The following is an 18,660-nucleotide window of genomic DNA, read 5'->3' as shown; positions in this document are numbered from 1 at the left end:
CACTGATTCTGCATTTCCCTCAGGAGGTTCTGGTGAGATAATCACATTTTGGTGGGCATCCTTCTCAGATCAGAGAGGATCCAGTATCACATCCCTTGAGAATCCTGGCAATACCCCAAAGACCCAGGCTTCAGCCTAGGTGTCAACTCATCAACATGCCATTTCTGCAAAAAGGAAAATGGACCTACTGAGTCTCACTGTTACTGTCTGAAAAGGCAGCGCCCGGATGCCGAGCCCAGACCCTCTCTGTGTGTCAGGGGCACTGTCTCTGCCAGCCTCTGCAGAACCTCGGCAATGAGCTCTGCTTGCAGCAGCCTTCTCCTGGCAAGAGTTAACACCAAGGTGCAGCAGACACGGAATGCGAGGGCCGGAGCGCCAGCTCGGGAGATTGCTATTGCAATCAGAAGACGGCCCAAGTCAGAGTTCCAGAGCCCTTTGAAGGGATGCCAGCTCAGACACATGTTTCCAATTATCATGTGCAATCTCGAGACAGTGTGCAAGTTGCACTTTCATTATGTCAAAGTGAAAGGAATGGTGGGGGTGAGATAAAGGGGGAGAGACCGCCAAGCTGGAGACGGCACTTAGCTGTGGCACCACATGTTAGCCAAGGCGCCGAGCTGGCCTCCCACCCGAGTCCGCCCCTGGAGCCACGGGCACGTGGCACCTACTCCGAGAGCCTTTTTTTTTCCTTTTTATTTTAGGGATCAAGGAAACCAGATGATACAGCTGGAGGAGGCCCTGTCTTTAGGAAGATACTTGACCACCTCTTCGATATTTGGTTTGAACACAGATGAGATTTTTGTGGAAGCCATCGAGGACTTTAACTGTGTCTTCCTACAGAATTTCACAGTTATTCTCTGAATTTTTCCTGTGTCTGTAATTGTAGGAGAAGCTAATTCCTTTGCCAGCTGAAGTTCAGAACCAGGTGAGAGAAGAAAGAGAGCTCTTCTTTCTCTCCCATCCAGGGCTGGGCAGCCTCTTGATTGGATTTTATCTTGCTTGTAATTCTGGAATTAGTCCCAGCACAGGACAATAATTTCACTCAATTTCTTTTTCCAAACAGAGTTCAACGTTGTTTCCTTCAGGAAGTCTTTTCTGGCTTACTCTTTCCATCTGATTGCTTCTTATTACTGTAGCCATCGTTTAGAATGTTTATTGGATGGGTTTGTATACTGCTCTGTGTTTTTGAATCAACATGTGGGTGCATGTGAGTGTGCAATGTAGGCTTCCTGTCTGCTTCTCAGCTCTCAGGGGTTATCCACACACGTATATGCTGTGTCTATATCTGCACATGTGCATGTCACCATGTGTACCGTATATTTACATACAATAGTTTACTATGGTCTAAACACTGGACTAAGTGCTTTACAGTACAACAAAGTAGATTTTATTATTATCCACATTGTACATATAAGAAAACTGAAGTGTAGAGAGATAAGTAAATTGTCCAGGGTCACTCAGCTGAGCTGGTGTGAGGCCAGGCTTGGGCCCTGTCTGATCTTGCTCTGGACTCTAACACCCACCTCTGAAAGCGACTCAGATGCCTCAGGAGGGCCCTAGTCTTCAAGTCAGACCATTAACTCCTTCATTGCTGACATAGGTAGGGGCAGTGGGTAGGGAATAGGGTGAGGATGGTGACGCAGACAAAGATGAAAACTAAGTTCTGTCTTATCTGCCCTGAGGCACTGTTTGCCTGCCACATGCGAGACTGGTCCAGGTGCTGACAGGGTACAGATATGACACATCCTTGACTTTAAGGAGCAGCCCTGGGTTGGAGGGACACTCCCCAGGCTGCTGTTGTATGTGAGGTCTGCCCAATCTCCTGTTGGCCCTGGGCCCCTGAGCCATCTTCACACACCCAGGTGAACTTCAGTTCAGAGCTTTTCAGTTGCAGGCTCAAGTGAATTACAGCAGAACAGAGCCCATGTGCTAGGCACGTGGAAACTCTCAGAGCTGATGGCTTTATAACCTTGCCAAGGGCCGGGGGAGGAAACACATGCCAGAGATGTGCAGCAGCTCTTGGAAGAGTACGCAGGGACAGAAAGCCTTCCCAGCCACGTGCTTTAAGGTAGTCTTTAGTGTCGGAACCCAGAGGCTTGCTCAGAGCTGATCCAAACACAGTGCCTAGCAGTGTGTCTGGCACACAGCATGCTACAAATGCTAATTGTCACTATTAGTCCCGCTTGTCACACATGAAAATGTGACTCATCTATAAAACTGTTTATGAACTTTCTTGAATTGTGGAAAGCTGTTCCATCCCATTCTAACATTCTTGCAGGATTTCTTAGTCAATCTACTTTTTAAAAGTAAAGTTTATTACATACCTTTTAAGGGCTAGGCACTTATGCATATTAATATACAATCCCACTGAGTTATCTCTCTGGGAAAAGCACTAATATTTCCCCCATTTCACAAAGGAAGAAATTGTCGGAGAGTTTCCCCATGTCAGTCGTCACGGAAGTTAAGCAGCTTGACTAAGTTCCACCACTTTGGCGGAAAGTGTCTTGCTTGTCTGATTCCAAAGCTTGTGCTCTGAACTATGACACTAGAACGTCTAGAATCTGGTGGCCTTCCTGAGCCCAGATACAGGCCAGTTCTGAAGCTGAAAAGCTGCTGTTCTTGTTCTCATCCTCCCGAGCCTGGCTCTGCCACATCCGTGTTCCATGATGTCCCCTGACCAGAAGGTTTTCCTTACCTGATCCACACATCTGCCAACAAGGAAACTTACAGTGAGCAAAACATAGCTGTTTCTCTCCAATAATCAACACAAGAGTTGTTAAGTTTGCAATAAATTATTTTGCCTTATCCTCGCATGGCATCTGACTACTTTCAGATACGTGGGTTCGCTTTGTACTCACAACTCTGAGATATAGGAACGATTATTTTCATTTCACGGCTGTAAGAACTGAGAGCTCACAGAGGAGCTGTGTCTTGCCAAGTTTTCACAGATAGAAATGGGGGAGCTGGGGCCAGGACCTAGCTCTGCTGACACCAAGCTCAGAGTTCATGCTGTCTCACAGGGCTCCATCCGGTGGGTGGATGACCTTGACTCTGAGCCCTGGGGCTTCCCACTGCTTCCTTCAGGCAGGAGGAAGAAAGACTCAGAGGTCAGTGCTGAGTCCAGCCCCCTGTGTCCTGGTAGCCACACACTTCCACTTGGTTCTGCTCCTGCCTGATAATCTCTTCTCCAGGGAGCAAAGAACACATCATCCAAGGGGACAGACACTGCCTTTCTGTCCTCCACTCCCAGCTCTTGAGCAGATCCTCCTCTTGCAATGCATATGGTGATGGGAGAGTGCTGAGACTTTCAGGAGGAAGACACCTGTGTTTCACTGGAATAGAAGGCTGTTTGGTTGTGGCCAATGTCCCCCATGGTAGGTTCTCCATTAGCAGGAGAGCAGACCTAGGGGACTCTGCTGGTCTTGCTGGGGGCAGGAGAGATCAGAGGAACAGGCTGGGGATATAAAGGACAGTTGGGCATCCCCTCTGCCCCCCGCCACCCAGCTCTGTCTCCTGCTGAGACGGCCTGAGCCTGGCCAGGAGGGCCGCCTGGTGTGGCAGGGAGGACAAGTGGTGTGCTTCCTTTGGAGGGCTGGGAAGGTCTCCAGGGGAGCCCTGCCCACTCTGAGCTTTTGAAGAACCCAGCAGAAAAATCTCAGTGAGGCACATGTTAAAGGTTTGCGGGACATGCAGCTTTTGCTTGGCAGAGCACAGTGGGCAGTTTGGAGCTGCTTTCTCCTGGGGCTGTGTCCTGGTGACCCCGGAGGCCTCTGGGGAGGCCGGGTGGGTCTGACTGCCGGAGCTCCCCCCGCCAGTGGGAGCAGAGCCTGACCTGCGGAAACCACCGTGTGCAGTGGTTGTTTTTGGACGCCTCCGGGGCTGCTCAGCCAAACCGATACCCCTCTGATTGTGTGAAAACATTGGCTCCCACGCTGGGGCTCCAGCATTTCCGCCTAGAGCAGATTTTGCCTTTGGGAAGGCGGTTGGTAATCAGGGATGAGGAGGCCTCCTCTTACCTACAGGGAAGAGAAGGGAGGGGAGCAACCCGCATGGAAATGAGGAGACCTTGGCCTGGTCCTCCTCCCTGGGAGAGTCTTCCCTCATCCCTCAGAGGGTCTTCCGTCTAGGCCACCTGTGAGAGCCACAGATGTTTCTTTCCATGTCCCACGTGTCTGGAGTGCTGGGAGTAGGTCTCTAGGACTCTCTTTGCTGGTAGCTGCTCACAGACAAAACCCTCCCGGGGAGCCTCCCTCTCCTCTCCTCTTCCTTTACCCAGAACCTGCAGGTCCTAAGAGGAGGGGCCCCCAGGAGCTATTTGTAGGGAGGCCCAGTACAATCAAGGCCCCTGGCTTTGGAGCCCAGCAAAAACCCAGGTCAATGGGAGGTGCAAGGGCCCCCTACCTCCCTTTCCAGGCCTTTATCTCACCAACTATCTCAGCACAGAATGTTCTAGTTGGTGTTTATTGAACATAAATCTTTATTCCAATAGCAGTAGCTTTGATAGAAGAAAAACAGGGCACATTTCATCATGCTTTCCCCTGATTGAATAGCTCTCGTGCCAAAGCTCCCTACGTTTCTAATTTGCCCTATTTTGGATGGGGTCACGGTGGGGGAGACAGCGAGCCTTACAGAGGGAATGAATATGGCCATTCGCTTTTTTCTCTGATGGACAATTTGGTCCTGTTCTCTTGAAAACCAGAGTAGGCATTTCATACTCGGGGGGGAGAAGGGATGGATGGGAGAATAGGATTTCTGTGTCAATGTAAGTGTTCTGTCTGGGGAAAAAAATTGTGGTTTCATGGAAAATACCAAGTGAAAGTTTGGGAGAAAGGCGGGGTAGCGTGAGGCTGGGTGGAGCCCTCTCCAGCCTGAGGCCTTGGGTCTGTCACCTTCACCTTTCTCTCTAGGATGTTCTCGGTATGGTCAGTGGTGATGAGCACATTAAAAAAAGCCCTGCACAGTCCCTGGGACATTGACTTTCTTGGAGGAAAAGGGATGCTGGGGAAGGTGAGAGGACACATCCTCCTTCTCCTCCTCCTTCCCTTCCCTTCCCCTGCCCCACACCCCCCTCTGCTCCTCTCTCTGTCCCTTGTTTCATTTTCCCTGTTAGGGAGGAACAGAAAGCCGCAGCCTCTCTGGCTGGGCCTGCCCCTCCCTTGCGTCTTCCCAGGTTCTGTGAGCTGATTCTCACTATTCCTCTATTCTGTTTGTTTTTCCTCCCCCACCTTCTTCTCTACGGGTCCTATGGCTATTGATCCCTTGTGGAAATCAACCATTCAAGAATGAAAAAGTTGTTGGAAGTTCTTCTCCCACAGGTCTCTGCCCTCCCTGGCTGTTGGGCCAGTGCAGCCGCCATTGGAAGTCGCTGCTGTGGCTGTTAGTGGGTGGCAAGAGTGTTGGGGGCCCTAATGTTTTCTTGGGGTAATGAAGTCTCTCTGCAGGAAGCCACTGAGGGATAAACTGAGGAGCAGCCATTAATACCAAGGCAATCTTAACATGAAATCAGATCTACCGCGACAGGCCTCCTGAGATTATTCTGTTACAGCTCTTCCAGACAGCAGATCTCCCCTAAAAATAAGCAGCCTCACAGGTCTCTGGTGCAAGCCTCCTCCTGTCTGTAGAGTCCCCCCAGGCTGCAGCCTGGGCCTCTAATGCAGCCCCGGGCAGCCTGAAGCCCAGTGGTGATCTGAGGAACCTCGGCTCACTTCCCCAAGTGAAGCAATCAGGCTCACAGGCCCTGTTGTGGGCTCGTAATCCGGGGATTAGGTGCTTTGGCTCTGGAATGCAGAACACAATTGCGATCCGTAGACTTCCCTTCCTAATCATGTTGGCTTAGGCTAATATCTGAAACCACTCAGCCTTCTCTGAAGTTGCAGTGCTGGCTGGGGGTGGGGTAGGGTTACCAGTGGGCCTTAGAGGGAGCCAGGGCCGGCTGGGGACAATTCACCACATCTTCCTGAGACTCACTGCTGGTCTTACTGAGAAAAATGACTCGAGTACCGGCACGCGGGATGCTTCCAAAAATTTAATAAATAATGATTTTTTAAAACTGTATAAACTATAAATTACCATGCAGTCCTTATAATTTAAAATAATTTACAGGTTGAGGTAGGGAGGGGCCCAGGAGGGTGTGGCGGGGGGTGGGGCGGGCGTGTGGGCGGGTCAGAGGTCAGGCCCTTCTCGCCGTCTTCCTGCTGAGCACACACACGCAGGCCGTGTCGATCCTGATGAACCGCCAGGCGGCCTGCTTGCCATCCATGGTCAGCGCCTTGACGAAGGTGTGAGTGGTGGTGCAGTAGGAGTTCCAATGCTTTGAGTCGATGCCCCGGCACCCACTGTCCACGGGATTGGGGTCTCGGCACTTGGTCTCGAAAAAGTACTGTTTGAACACACTGTTGTTGATATTCACCTCTCCCAACACCATCACCTCCTTGCCCTTGATGTCCGTGGCGGTGGTCTTATCCCCAACCCACACGCTGACGCTGTCGCACACCGAGAACTCCCCCCTGTGGAAGACGGGGTGGGGCGCTGACCGCTTGCCCCTGTGAGTCCTGTTGGAGGGGGCTGCACCGCCGACCTCCAGGTCCAGATCCTGGACTTCAGGCGAGTCTGAGGCTTCAGGTGGCGGCTGTGTGCTGAACAGCACGCGGGGTGAACGCAGTCGCCGCTTCTTGAAAAGTTTGGGGTCCACCGTGATGTTGTGGCTCTGCCCTGCCACCCGCGCTGCTATCGCCCCCGCAGGGGTGCTGCGGGCTCTGCGGAGGGCTGTGTCAAGGGAATGCTGAAGCTTAGTCCAGTGGGCTTGGGGGATGGTGTGTCCTGCTGGGACATTGCTCTCGGAGTATGGCTCTGCCTGTATGCCGATCAGAAAAGCTGTAATCAGAGTGTAGAACAACATGGACATTACGCTGCGCACCTGGAATGAGAAAGAGATGGGCATTACTCCGTGGAGCGCTAAGCGTTTGCAAATGGCGGTTGCTGGCTCCCTCAGAGTTGACTTCCCCAGAGAATCGCCAGGCTTCACCTGCTAGTCTGTGGGTAAAACGACCACAGAATTTATCATTCAAACTGGGGCAACTTTTGAGAGTGAAAGGGGGTGCTAGCAATACTGATAATGGGGCAACAGGCACAAACCAAGACTGCTCAGACAATCTGGGTGTAGGGTCACCTCATCTATGGGCTGGGCTTTTCCAGGAAGGGACAGAGACCCGGAAATTCTGCCCAGTGGCTTGGTATGAACTCGGAATCGTCCACTGAGTTCTATGACTGCCAGCAGTGGCAGCTGAGGGAGGTGGTGTGTCCAACATCTCTGCCCAGTGCTCATGCCTTGTTGGGATGGTGTGGGTCCTGCCAAACAGCTTCAAATCCCTGAGAAGGCTCCAGGAAGAGCAGAGGGGACACATCTCAAAGCTTCAGTGCTGGGACAGTAGAAATCCTTATCACGCATCCATAGAGCATCGGGTTTGGCAGAAAATATGTGACTCAGGGACCATCTCGGTCCACGCATCATTCAGCCAACAACTACCCATATGCGCATGATACAGATGATGATTCCTCCTTGGGTGACATTTTTACACTTTCCAGATGTGCTAACTTCTGTCTTCTCATTAGACTGGAGTTAGGTTAGGATTTATTATCTTTCTTTCTCATATAAGGAAACTGATTCACAGAAAATTAACTGACCCTAAAACATTAAAGTCACAAATAAAAACCCAATCAGAAATAGAACCTAAAGTTGACCCCTTACTAATCCCTCTGTGCCTCCAAGCACCCACTTCCCTTTCTCTTTCATTCTTAAACATCTTTCCTTTTTACTATTTTGTAAGTTTGTTCTTACAAATGGTATCAACCTACTTATCCCCAAGAGGGCTCCCCAGTGTGCTGCAGTTACCTTACAGCGACCCCACAATGACCTGCCACCCCCTATGAGGTAATTGTCTAATTAGTTCTGCCCCTGCCCTTCCCCTGCTTCTGCTGCGCTCCTCTGCACACCTGTAAATCTGCAGCAAATGTCACCGCCTTCTGTGTAGGATTAGCGGCATCCCAATTAGTGTTCTCCAGACTTCCATTTCTCTCCTTTCTCCCGTCTCTCCTCCCGTTCTCACAGGTCATTCTGCTCCCTATCCACTTTTCCAGCCTGGCACAGATGCTGCCAAAGCCTTTTCAGATCACTCCAATTAAAAGAGACCTCTTCTCACTTCGAAGTTCAGAATAGGAAATTTGTGAATATGTGCGTCCTCTCCTGCTAAGTCAGTGCAAAGAATGGGGTCTGGAGTTAGAGAACTTTGTTTGGGGTCCTGCTCAAGTACTTGTTAGCCGAAGGAAGCCACCTAATTTGTTAACTCTGAGCCTTAGTTTTCATGGTGATAAAGGTTTGGCAATAAATGCTATTTCCCAGAGTTGTCAGGATTAAGTGGGTGCTCACAGAATCTGTATTAATCATGAACTATTCCTGTCTTCTTGTGGTCAAGTTCTGCCAGTTTTACCTCTGTCAGACTCCTTTCCAAACCACTATCATTGCCCTCCCTCTGGCTGTTCGGTCCTGGAGGGCACAGCGGTGTCTCATCACCCGAGTGTCTTGTCACTGCACCCCACCCCACGCTCTCCTTTGTCGTCCTGGGCAGTGTGTGCACAGCCTCTGTCCTCTCCTAGTGCTGCGGATAATCATCCACATGTGTCTGTGTCCCTGAGAATGCTTTAGAAGCTATGTGGTTTGTGTTTCAGTATTTCCAGGGCCATGTGCAGTGTCTGGGATGTATAGGAGATACTCAGAAAATATAAGGAGAATGAATGAATGAGTGAGTGAGAGTGGCTAGGAAGCTTGCAAGCTGCCTTTCCCCACCGTGGTACGTGGTTTCTTTTGGATTTTGTGCATATGGTTACATGCTGCTTTTCTAATCTACTTTAAAGCAGCAATACATTCTTTTCCCTGATACTGTGCTGTTATTCAGCTGGAAATAGGCAGCTCCTTGGTGCGATATCAAGAAGGAAACCACCAAATTCTTTTCTCTTTAACCAAAGAATGTTGAAGAATGTTTCTGTCTGCTCCAGTCTCCAGCTGACCCTGCAGGAGGGGCAGGGCCATATCTGGGCTTTTGACCATCGCCAGTTCTGTTGGCTAAGGGTCTTGCAGATAAACGTCCTGACAACTCTTCTGGAACTCAATATACAGTTGGCAACAAATCCAAGCTCTTTATTTTTGATCCTTGTTTCTTTTTTTTTTTCTTCTTCTCAGTACACAATTATCTTTCATCAGGTAAAGGAGAAGAAATACAACTAAAATTCATCTCTTGTTAGAATTAGTAACACTTGTTACAATTTGGACAGGAAAATGAAAACAATTGACTAAAATTTAGGGTTTGGGTGGAGATAAAGGACACATCCTCCCTATTCCCCATCAGCAGAAGTTCCTGCCCTATCTTACAATCTCTCCTTCTGGTGAGCTCATCTTCTTCTAGGGAGTCCACCGACATTTCTGTGCCATTGATGTCCATGCCTGGATCATGGAAATCAACTGGATCAGCTCAACTGCTTTTTTGAAGCCAGTTTTGAACCTCCAAACTCCTGAGAGCAATCTCCAGATGCACCGGCATTTTAAATGCAAGGCATCCAAAACAAGAGTCTTCGTGCTCGAAGTCCTCACTGGGCTCACCTGCTCCTCCTGGGTATTCAGTAGCAGCAGCCCCATTTTGGACAGGATGACCTGCACAGGGCTTGCACAGCTACTGTTGCTTTTGGTCTGTTCTCCCATCCTCCTCAGTATGCTTCCCTGAAGTTTCCTTTTTCCATTACTGGAAGCATTATTCCTTTCCCACCAGCTCCAAACCTCTGCTCACCCCTGGACTCTGCTCCAGCCCTTCTAGTTCTGCTTTGGCAGCATTCTCTTGAAACTGCCATTTCCTTCCTCTTCCACCTCTGGGTCTCAGGTTTAGGTCACAGGAACAGACTCCTACGTGATATTCTGGACCTTTATCTCTCCTGCTCCAGGGCCTCCTGTCCATCTGGCTTAAAGGCCTGCTCTGATCACTTCACCCTGCTCAAAGGAACCAGTGCTGAGTCCTTGCCGAGTGAGCCCAGGGGACGGCTCAGCCTGGCACTGGGGATCTTCCTCCTTCTGCTCCCCTCACATAGTTTGCGTTCCTGGCACACAGAACTGCTGGGGGCAGTTCCTGCCTGGTGCTTGCCCACCACTGTCCTGCCCCAGACTCTTCCCCACCTTCCCCGTGGGTTTTCTGCTCTCCACCTCTGCTGGCAGAATCCTTCCCATTGTCCTTCAATAATTTCAGCACCACCTCAACTGGGGAGCTTTTTCTAATTCCAATGAGATAAACCTTCTCCCTTCTCCATCTCATAAAACCTTTCCTTTCTTGCTGTCTTACAGCAGTTGTGTTCTCTTATCTTCCCTCCTAGAGAGCAAACTCCCGTAGGCAGCAAAACCTCTTCCCCATCTTCGTTGCATCCACTGTGACTAGCACTGCCAGGATACCCTCACCTCTAAGAACCAGTGAGTGCGTAGCTAAGTCTCCTGCCTTCTGTGTTCCTTAATTTCTCCACCTGAGTGAGGATGTTTAAGGTAGGCGTCTTCCAACTCTGTTCTTCTTGATTTTAAGCAATTACAAAGTTTTCTACTCTGCCTCCCAGCCACTGCCTCTGACCTTGTGAACTGACTTCACAAAGTTCTTGATGTCTAATGCTGTTTCTCACCTCACTGTCAAGATACCCAGTGATGCCTGGTGACATTTAATGACATTTGCATCATGGACAAATTATTTCATTAATGCTCGAAAATGTCTCTAATATGTCTCTCATTTGTATTCATGATTATAAGATTTTTAAAAAATGGTATTTGATTTACTTATGACAGCGTGTTTCTCTAACCTTTACATTTTTTTTGAAGTCTCTTTTAAAAAATCAGTAAATAAAAGAAGAAAAAGAAAAAAATTAGCGTACAAGCATTTTCTATTCAAATGATATAATCACAGCTTAGAAAAGAACATTCTCTTGTTGTTTGATGGGAACCTGGGAGGAGATCTATTGTTTATTTTTAAAAACAACCTTTGAAGCTTCTCCTGAGCAGATGACAGCCCTCTGTGTGGCTTCACTAAGCAAAGCTCTGCAAGGTGAATGATCATCTGCGAGGATGCAATTAAGGGCTCATATGAAGGAACAGATCCTGTTTAATGTGTGCAAGCCCTTTGTCCTGCCCCTACCCAGGATGGGAGATCCTGAGTAAGAGAGGGGAGGCTGGACAGGGTGCCTTGGCAATCTTGTCCTCTCCTGGGCTGGTGGTATACCAGTGGTTCATGCACTCCAGTCATAAGAGGAACTTCCTGCACCACATGAAGGATCTTCACGGATTCTGACCTCACCTGAATAGGGGATGAAGCTGCTGGACAGAACTTAGCAACTGGCCCAAACACTTGTAGCTAGGAGGGCTGATGGCACCAGGAGGCTGGCAGCCAGCCATGCCTGGGGAGGTGTGTCGTACAAGGGAGTAAGAGAATTCCTGCCTTAGAGAGAAACGTGCCAAGAGCTGCTAGTGATTCTTGGGCTGGAGACTGGATCAGTGAACCAGGGTCACTAACTGTTGGCGAGAAAGGAAATTCCTGTGGCTGAGGAAATCCAGCCTCCTCCTCCTCCATCTCACGCGCTCCATTCTGAGCATAGGTCAAGGGTCATTTCTTGTTTTACACTTGGCCTTCACTGTAAATGTTAACTGGCTTTTGTCGTCAGTTGTAAAGGCTCGAACACTTGGTTACTGGAGCCTGCGTGTAGTGTCAGAGGAATTCTGTGGCTTCCCAATTCCCCAGCTGAGTGTCCAGGGCGGAACAGAGAAAGGCATTGACAGAGTGAACTCCAGAGCCTCCGCTGGCATCTCCCAGAAAGGATTTATTGGGAGGAGGCATGGCCTGAAAAGGACGTTAGAGATCAAAGTCCAGAGGTTCCCGAACTTCAGGGCATCGGCATCACCTGGTAAGCTTGTTAAACTCTAGACTGCTGGGCTCATCCTCAGGATTTCTAATTCTGCAGGTGTGAGGGTGGGGTGGGCATGAGAATTTACATGGCTAACCAGTTCCCAGGTGCTGCTGATGCTGCTGGTCTGTGGGTCACATTATGGGAGCCACTAATCTAGCCCACTTCTTTAATCTTGTACAGGACAGAAATGAGCATCAGAAAGGCCACGTGACTTGGGGTGACACAGCTAGGGGACAGGAGGGTCAGCCTGTGGACACTAGACCTATTGCTCCACCAAGACACCTTTTAGAGGAAGGAGGCCTGAGGCTGCACACACACCGCATGCACACCACACACACCCTACCACACAGCATGCACACTGCACACACAGTGCACGTACTCTGCGCACACACTGCAGCTGATAGGTCCTGCAGTTGAGTAGGTGCATCTACTCAACTCCAACATCAAAACTAAAATTCCATTTAACACATCCTAAGTTTTATCTTCCTGATGCCACAAATGCAGATACTAGGGAACACTTAATACTTAATTGTTTTCATATCTAGTTTATCAGATTTCTAGGAATCATGTAGACTTGATCCAAGCACTTAAAACGCCCATGATAGAAATCTGTAGCCAGAAAGCACTAGCAGACAGGCATGTGAGCTCCCGGGCTGCATGGATGAGAGCCAAACCTACTGGATTTTCAGAGACATATCTGAAAATGAATGAAGTGAGATAATAATTGTAGTCACTATTATTTACTGGGCATAATCATCTAATTAGCCATCACAGCAACCTACAAGATAGGCTTTGTTATCTCATTTTACAGATAAAGAAACAGAAACACACTAAGATCATGTAACTTGAGCACAGCACACACAGGTGCGAGTGGAAGTCAGAGCCAGGCTGGTTCTTCCACTCTACTCCACTGGTCAAGGGCATGGACACTGACCACGGATCTTCCATCTTACAAGGTCCGTGACAGACCAGAGAGTTGTGTGGAGGGTCTGACCAGCACCGTCTATTTCAGGTCTTGTGTTCTGTTACATTAGACTTTTTTTTGAGACGGAGTCTTACCAAGTCACGCTCGGTAGAGTGCCATGGAATCATAGTTCACAGCAACCTCAAACTCTTGAGCTTAAGTGATTCTCTTGCCTCAGCCTCCCAAGTAGCTGGGACTACAGGTTTCAGGGTGCTGCCCTGCGTTAGACTCTTGATGCAGCTGGGTCTCTTGATATGTCCTTGGAAGCCATAGGTGCCACCCTTAGGCTACAAGGGACTTCCTCCCTCTGATGGGCCAGAAGGGTAACATTTGCAGAACAGCCGGCCCCCAGTTGGGTCCTCCTCATTCTGGGGCTCGTTTCCAGTTTTCCCAGCACTTGGGGCCCCTGCTCCTGGCAGCCTCAGAACGAGGAACTTTGGAGAGGCAGGTGCCCCTCAGGCGCTTACCTCAGCGTGGCCAGGATAGAAAGCTGCTCCCTTGGAAAGCTGTTATTGGGTCCAGACGCTGAGCTGAGCTTGGGTCCAGCATGCCATCTAGCCCCCTGGACTGCACGACCACGGGCCAAAACTCTGTGGAAAGGGACAGCTGGCATTAGACAGTACTTCACCACATTCCCCAGAAGATGGATGCCTGTGACCTAGTCAGCAAGGAGGAATGCACCAACAGGACAAATTCTATTTCCCTGAATTCTGGGATTTTATCAGCTTCAGAGTCCAGGAAGGAGCTAGGTAGAGTCTGGCTACTGAAATTGCCAGGGACCTGACTGTGCATGGACCTGAAGCTGCGCCTGTCTCTCATTCTTGTGCCAAAGCTCTTGGTTTCAGCATGGATGTAGTCCATGGCTAATCTTACACCAAGTGTAGGTTTCCAGACTCATATTAAAGTCTTGCTCTGGCAGCTCCCTTATCTAGCATCAAAATGGAAATTATTCTGTACATTACACATTAAGATATGGTAGACTCAACTTTAACCAGCCTAAGGTAAATTATATGGAAGAAAAAGTCCTGACAATTCAGAGCAAGCAGATGCTTTGATGAAAACGCAGATGAGTAATGGTGACAAATGAGACAACCTGTCTACTTGACAGATGTCACATTTTAGCATTGGAAGCTATGGAGTTGATATAATGAGAAAAAAATTCCACTCAGTTTTAGATTGTAGTTTCTAGAAGTAGTGGAAGGCTTCTTCTACTCCCCTCACTTCCTTACACTAGATAGATGTAGGTGTGTCATTTATTCACTCATCAATAATACACCAGCACCTGAGTCTTGTGTGAATCAACAAGACATCTTCAGATTCTTTATATGCCAGGAAGTATCAGGGCCTGATGACAGAGGCAGCTTCAGGGTGTATCAAGGGGCCACTGTAGACAGGATGCTCAGTAAGGGGTTCTCTGAGGACGTGGCCTTCAAGTTAAGATCTAATGGATGAGAAGGAATGGGAAAGAGAACATTCCAGGCAGAAGGAGCAAGTGCAAAGGCCCTGTGGTAGAAACAAGTTGAAGGGGCTGAGCATGAAGGAAGAGACCTGGGATATGAGCTGGAGAGCTGGTAGAGGCAGGTCTGCAGAGACATAGCGAGGAGCTATGGGTTTACTCCGAGGGCAATAGGAAGGGAGCAGAGGGCTTGAAGTAGGAGAGTGACCTGGTGTTTTTAATGAACGATTGGATGAACTACTATGTCTATCACAGAACTTGTTGCAGGGTGTGATGCTCAGCCCCAAACATTCTAGAATGACACCCTTATCTTGTCTGTCTGTATCCTCTTTCCAACTGTAAAAAATCCTCTCCCATGATGTCTTTTTCCAGTGGTGACCCCCACCATTTGTCTTCCTTCAGCTCCCTTTCATCTTGTGCTATGGAAACAAATGTCAGAGAAGCCACCATGGCCCCCCAAACCCCAATCACAAGGAGGAGCTTGGGAACAAGGAGGGAGAAAGGGCCTTGGGAGTGGTCCTCATGCTACTCGAAATCATAGAGTCAAGAACTGGATGTCTCCATTCTTTTCCTTTCCCACCCTGCTCAAAATATTTTACACCTCAGAAAGTACCAGAAAAACCTTCCAATACTCAATTAAAGTTGAGGCTTGGAGAAGAAAGCTGAAACACTTGTAAAGGGGTCAGATTCTATGTCAAAGAACACTTTTATTCTCACCCAGGGTTAGAAATTGCACAAGAGGAGGATGGCATGTCCCCCAGGGCAAGAGGTGGGCATTATCTAATCCCATAACTCATGAGAAAGGTGATCTCATCTATGTACGTATTCCACAAATCCTTCATCTGGGGGTTTAGCTAAACCTGATGGGTAGCAAGGCTGCAACCCAGACCTGCCTCCTGAACCAGTTCACTCCAATTCTTGGGTAAGCTACTTGGCATCATCAAGCATCTCTGAGCTTTCTCCTCCATCAGATGAGGAGCTGGCAGAGATGAGAGCTAAGGTCTCCCCTGGCTCTGGTCATCTGAAAGGCTAACAGAGTTAATATTTTCTGGTCTGTATCCTTATCAGATGCTTAAATAATACTTTCCCCCACCCAAACATGGGATTCATTCATGTCATTAATTAAACACTGAACTTACAGGTCAATAAATAAATAAATAAAACTAAACTTACAGGTCCTATGCCAGCCCTAGGTGCTAGGGACACAAAAAAGAATGAGACATAATACTTCCCAGAAAAAATAATCTAGAGGTGAAGAAAGACAAACACAGGACAAGCATTTAAAGTACAATGTGATACACGTGATGTATATTTGATAAGGCAGGGAAACATAATAGGAGGAGGAATTGGTTTTATCTGGCCAGACTATAGTTAGAGACAAGTTCATAGAGGGGGTAACATCTGAGTAGGGTTCTTAAGGATGAATAGGAGTTCATTAGGAGAAAAGGGAAGGAAAGGCATCACAGAACCTCAGAGTGCAAGGACTGCCTAGTGGTCCAACATGGTTTGTGAAGAGGTGTGGGGGAAGGTAAGAGGCATATGCAAGACACCAGTAGGTGCTAATGAACTTGCAGAGCCCACAGCAGGGCCTTCCCACTTGACTGCTTCCAAAAGGACAGGAAAAGCCTTTGCTTTAAAATCGAGAAACAACCAGAGAAGTAGCAATGACTCTCTGAAAATAAAATGGACATTTTACTACAAGCCAGGATGGCATTGTTCTAGGATGATTACAAGAAGTGAGAAATTTCATCTAAATAGAAAGTTCCACAACTCTTAGGCTGACCTGCTTTCTTCTTCTTCTTCTTCTTTTTTTTTTTTTTTTTTTTTTTTTTTTTGTAGTTTTTCGGCTGGGGCTGGGTTTGAACCCACCACCTCTGGCATATGGGGCTGGTGCTCTACTCCTTTGAGCCACAGGCACTTCCCCCAGACCTGCTTTCTTAAGGGATCAACTATATAGACCAACTATAATAGGTTTCCTGGCCCTACAGTTGCAACTTCTGGCTCAAGTCACTTGGTGCACAGCAGGGTTTCTCCTCCCAATTTCACATAGATGCTCGATTGCTATATTCAAGACCCTGTCCAGCATCGCCTATGCTTCTGGGCTTCAGTTACTCTGTGTTGGTGTGGATAATTTGCTACTGGAGTGAGAAATTCCTTGTTTGGAGTACTGAAACACTAAATGATTTTCATAGGTATTGCCACTGTTTTTATTCTCATGCTTGTGAAGGTCGGGACTCTAAAATTAAATCCAATTTAAATATTACCAATTTCTAATGCAAAGACATTAGGGACAAATACCACAAACACTTATCTATTTTTAAAACCCTGTCTGTTCTCACAGGGTAATCACTGAAGCAGAAATCAGAGCTCTCACATTTTTGGTAAATGCATGGAAAGAAATCCCAGTCCATTTTAGGACCATGCTCTATTCCTTCTTATAGGGCAAAAAACAATCCTATTAAAGTCTAGTGTACTGCTTCCAAACTTCTACCTGTCCTGGGTTTCATGCTTCAAGAGAGTAGTTCTCAAAGTGTGGTCCACAGTAGTATATTGGAATTTGCTAGAAACACACATTCTTGGTCTACACCACAGACCTATTGAATGAGAAACTCTAGAGTTAGACCTTGAGATTCCGTGGTCTAACAAACCCTGCAGGTGATTCTGATGCTCACCAAAGTTGAAGAACCATTGCTTTAGGGGTGCTACCCTGGCTCTCCTCCAACTATGGCTGCCCCACCAGGTGAGGGATCCAGAGCAAAGAGAGTGCCAACCTGGGGTCAGTTTATTGCGGTGGACTGCCTGCTTCACTGTGACTGTCCATGTGACATCAAAGGCATGCTGCAGGCTCCTTTCCCCTTCCAGACCACATTCCTGAGACCCATCACCCCAGAACTCCTGACACAGCCCTGAGCCTGCTAGAGCTAGGGGGCTAGAAGGCTCTTCTGAGGACCTCTGAGGGTAATCGATGCTATTTTGATCAATTGCAGCCAGGAAACTTTGATTAACAGCAAATTTTGTTCAAAATCCAGTCAATACATAATTTAAACAAACGGTGCCTCTGTTGGTAATTTACGAGGCAGTGAGAAGCATTAGCTGCAGCCACTGAAACCTCCTAGCTCTCTCCATCAGTCCCCTAAGCCCTCCAGGACTGAACGCTGGGGAAGATTCCATCTACCTCCCTGTATCCTATTTTCTGCTGGCCCCCCTACAGCAGAGGCTCTCAACCTTGACCACTCATAAGCATCTCCTGGGCAGCTCTCTAAACTCCTGCTGCCTGTGTCTCACCTCCAGGGATTCTGCCTGGGCATCAGGATTTTGTAAAATTCCCAATATAAAGCTAGGGTTGAAAGCCACTACTGTACAAGATAAATGGGAGGCTTGGCATTGACTTTAATGAGCTAATAATTAAGCAAAATTATCAAGAAATTAATACATCTCAGAAAATATGAGATACAGGTGTGGTCACATTATGAGCCACAAGAAGCCATGAGCATATAGTTGACAGAATCTGTAGGGAATGTTGTCTCTTTCTTTCCTGCCAATCATACCTGCTAATTGTCTATGAGATATGACTGACATTTGTGAATTGGAAAGTTTTCTTTTTACTCCTTGAATGCCACTTAAAATGTTCTTTGGTGTTGGAACTCTGGTTGCCCTGTTATTAATAAGTCCAAGGAATATTTGCTGAAATTTTGAACGCCAAGGATTTGGGGATTCTTGAGCAGAAAGACCTCTTGGACCACTCCTCCCATGTGCTCCAAAGCAATGGCTGGTCCTAAGAGTAGCTTGCACCGCATCAAAGATGCCAGGACAGAGATGCCTTTCTCCTCGTTTCCATCCGACAGGTCCTGTGAGTGGGAAAACTCACTAAGAAACATTGGGGATGAAGAACACGTTGGTGAGTAGAATAATAATTCTTGGTACTACTGCTGTGATTTTCCCTGCTGAATTAATTCTGTCCTGTTAGTTCTTACCCAGAGCCTCTACACAAAGGGAAAAGGAATTTGAAATCTTCTCTGGCGTGGAATACAAACAACTGTGAGGTTTGCTGACTAGGAGTTCTTTTTTATTGGGAGGGGGGACAATTTTCACTATTTTGAGATGATTTGATGTGTTTTAACCATTTAGGGATTTTGACATACCTAATAGGAAAATAGTGTATCTGGCACCAAGGACTTAGGAAGACATCAAAGTTCAGCCAAACTGCTATTCTTTTAACTGAAAGTTTCGATGCTGACAATTCTCAAATACCTTGCCACCTTTT

At 47.8% G+C, this 18,660-nt stretch overlaps 1 protein-coding gene across 1 annotated transcript; it reads right to left on the bottom strand.

Annotated features, from left to right (window-relative positions):
• Positions 1-6,012: 6,012 nt before the first annotated feature.
• NGF (nerve growth factor) lies at positions 6,013-13,531 on the bottom strand. The gene is made up of 2 exons (XM_012807638.1): positions 13,408-13,531; positions 6,013-6,916 (listed from the first exon to the last, which is right to left on the bottom strand). The coding sequence occupies exon 2, from the start codon at positions 6,902-6,904 to the stop codon at positions 6,170-6,172; it is 735 nt and encodes a 244-aa protein (XP_012663092.1). The 5' UTR covers positions 6,905-6,916; positions 13,408-13,531; the 3' UTR covers positions 6,013-6,169.
• Between the last annotated feature and the right edge of the window lie 5,129 nt (positions 13,532-18,660).

The sequence above is a fragment of the Otolemur garnettii genome, unplaced genomic scaffold (assembly GCF_000181295.1).
Source record: "Otolemur garnettii isolate 467f Iridium unplaced genomic scaffold, OtoGar3 scaffold00073, whole genome shotgun sequence".
NCBI lineage: Eukaryota > Metazoa > Chordata > Mammalia > Primates > Galagidae > Otolemur > Otolemur garnettii.
This window is presented reverse-complemented; position numbering and strand designations above follow the sequence as displayed.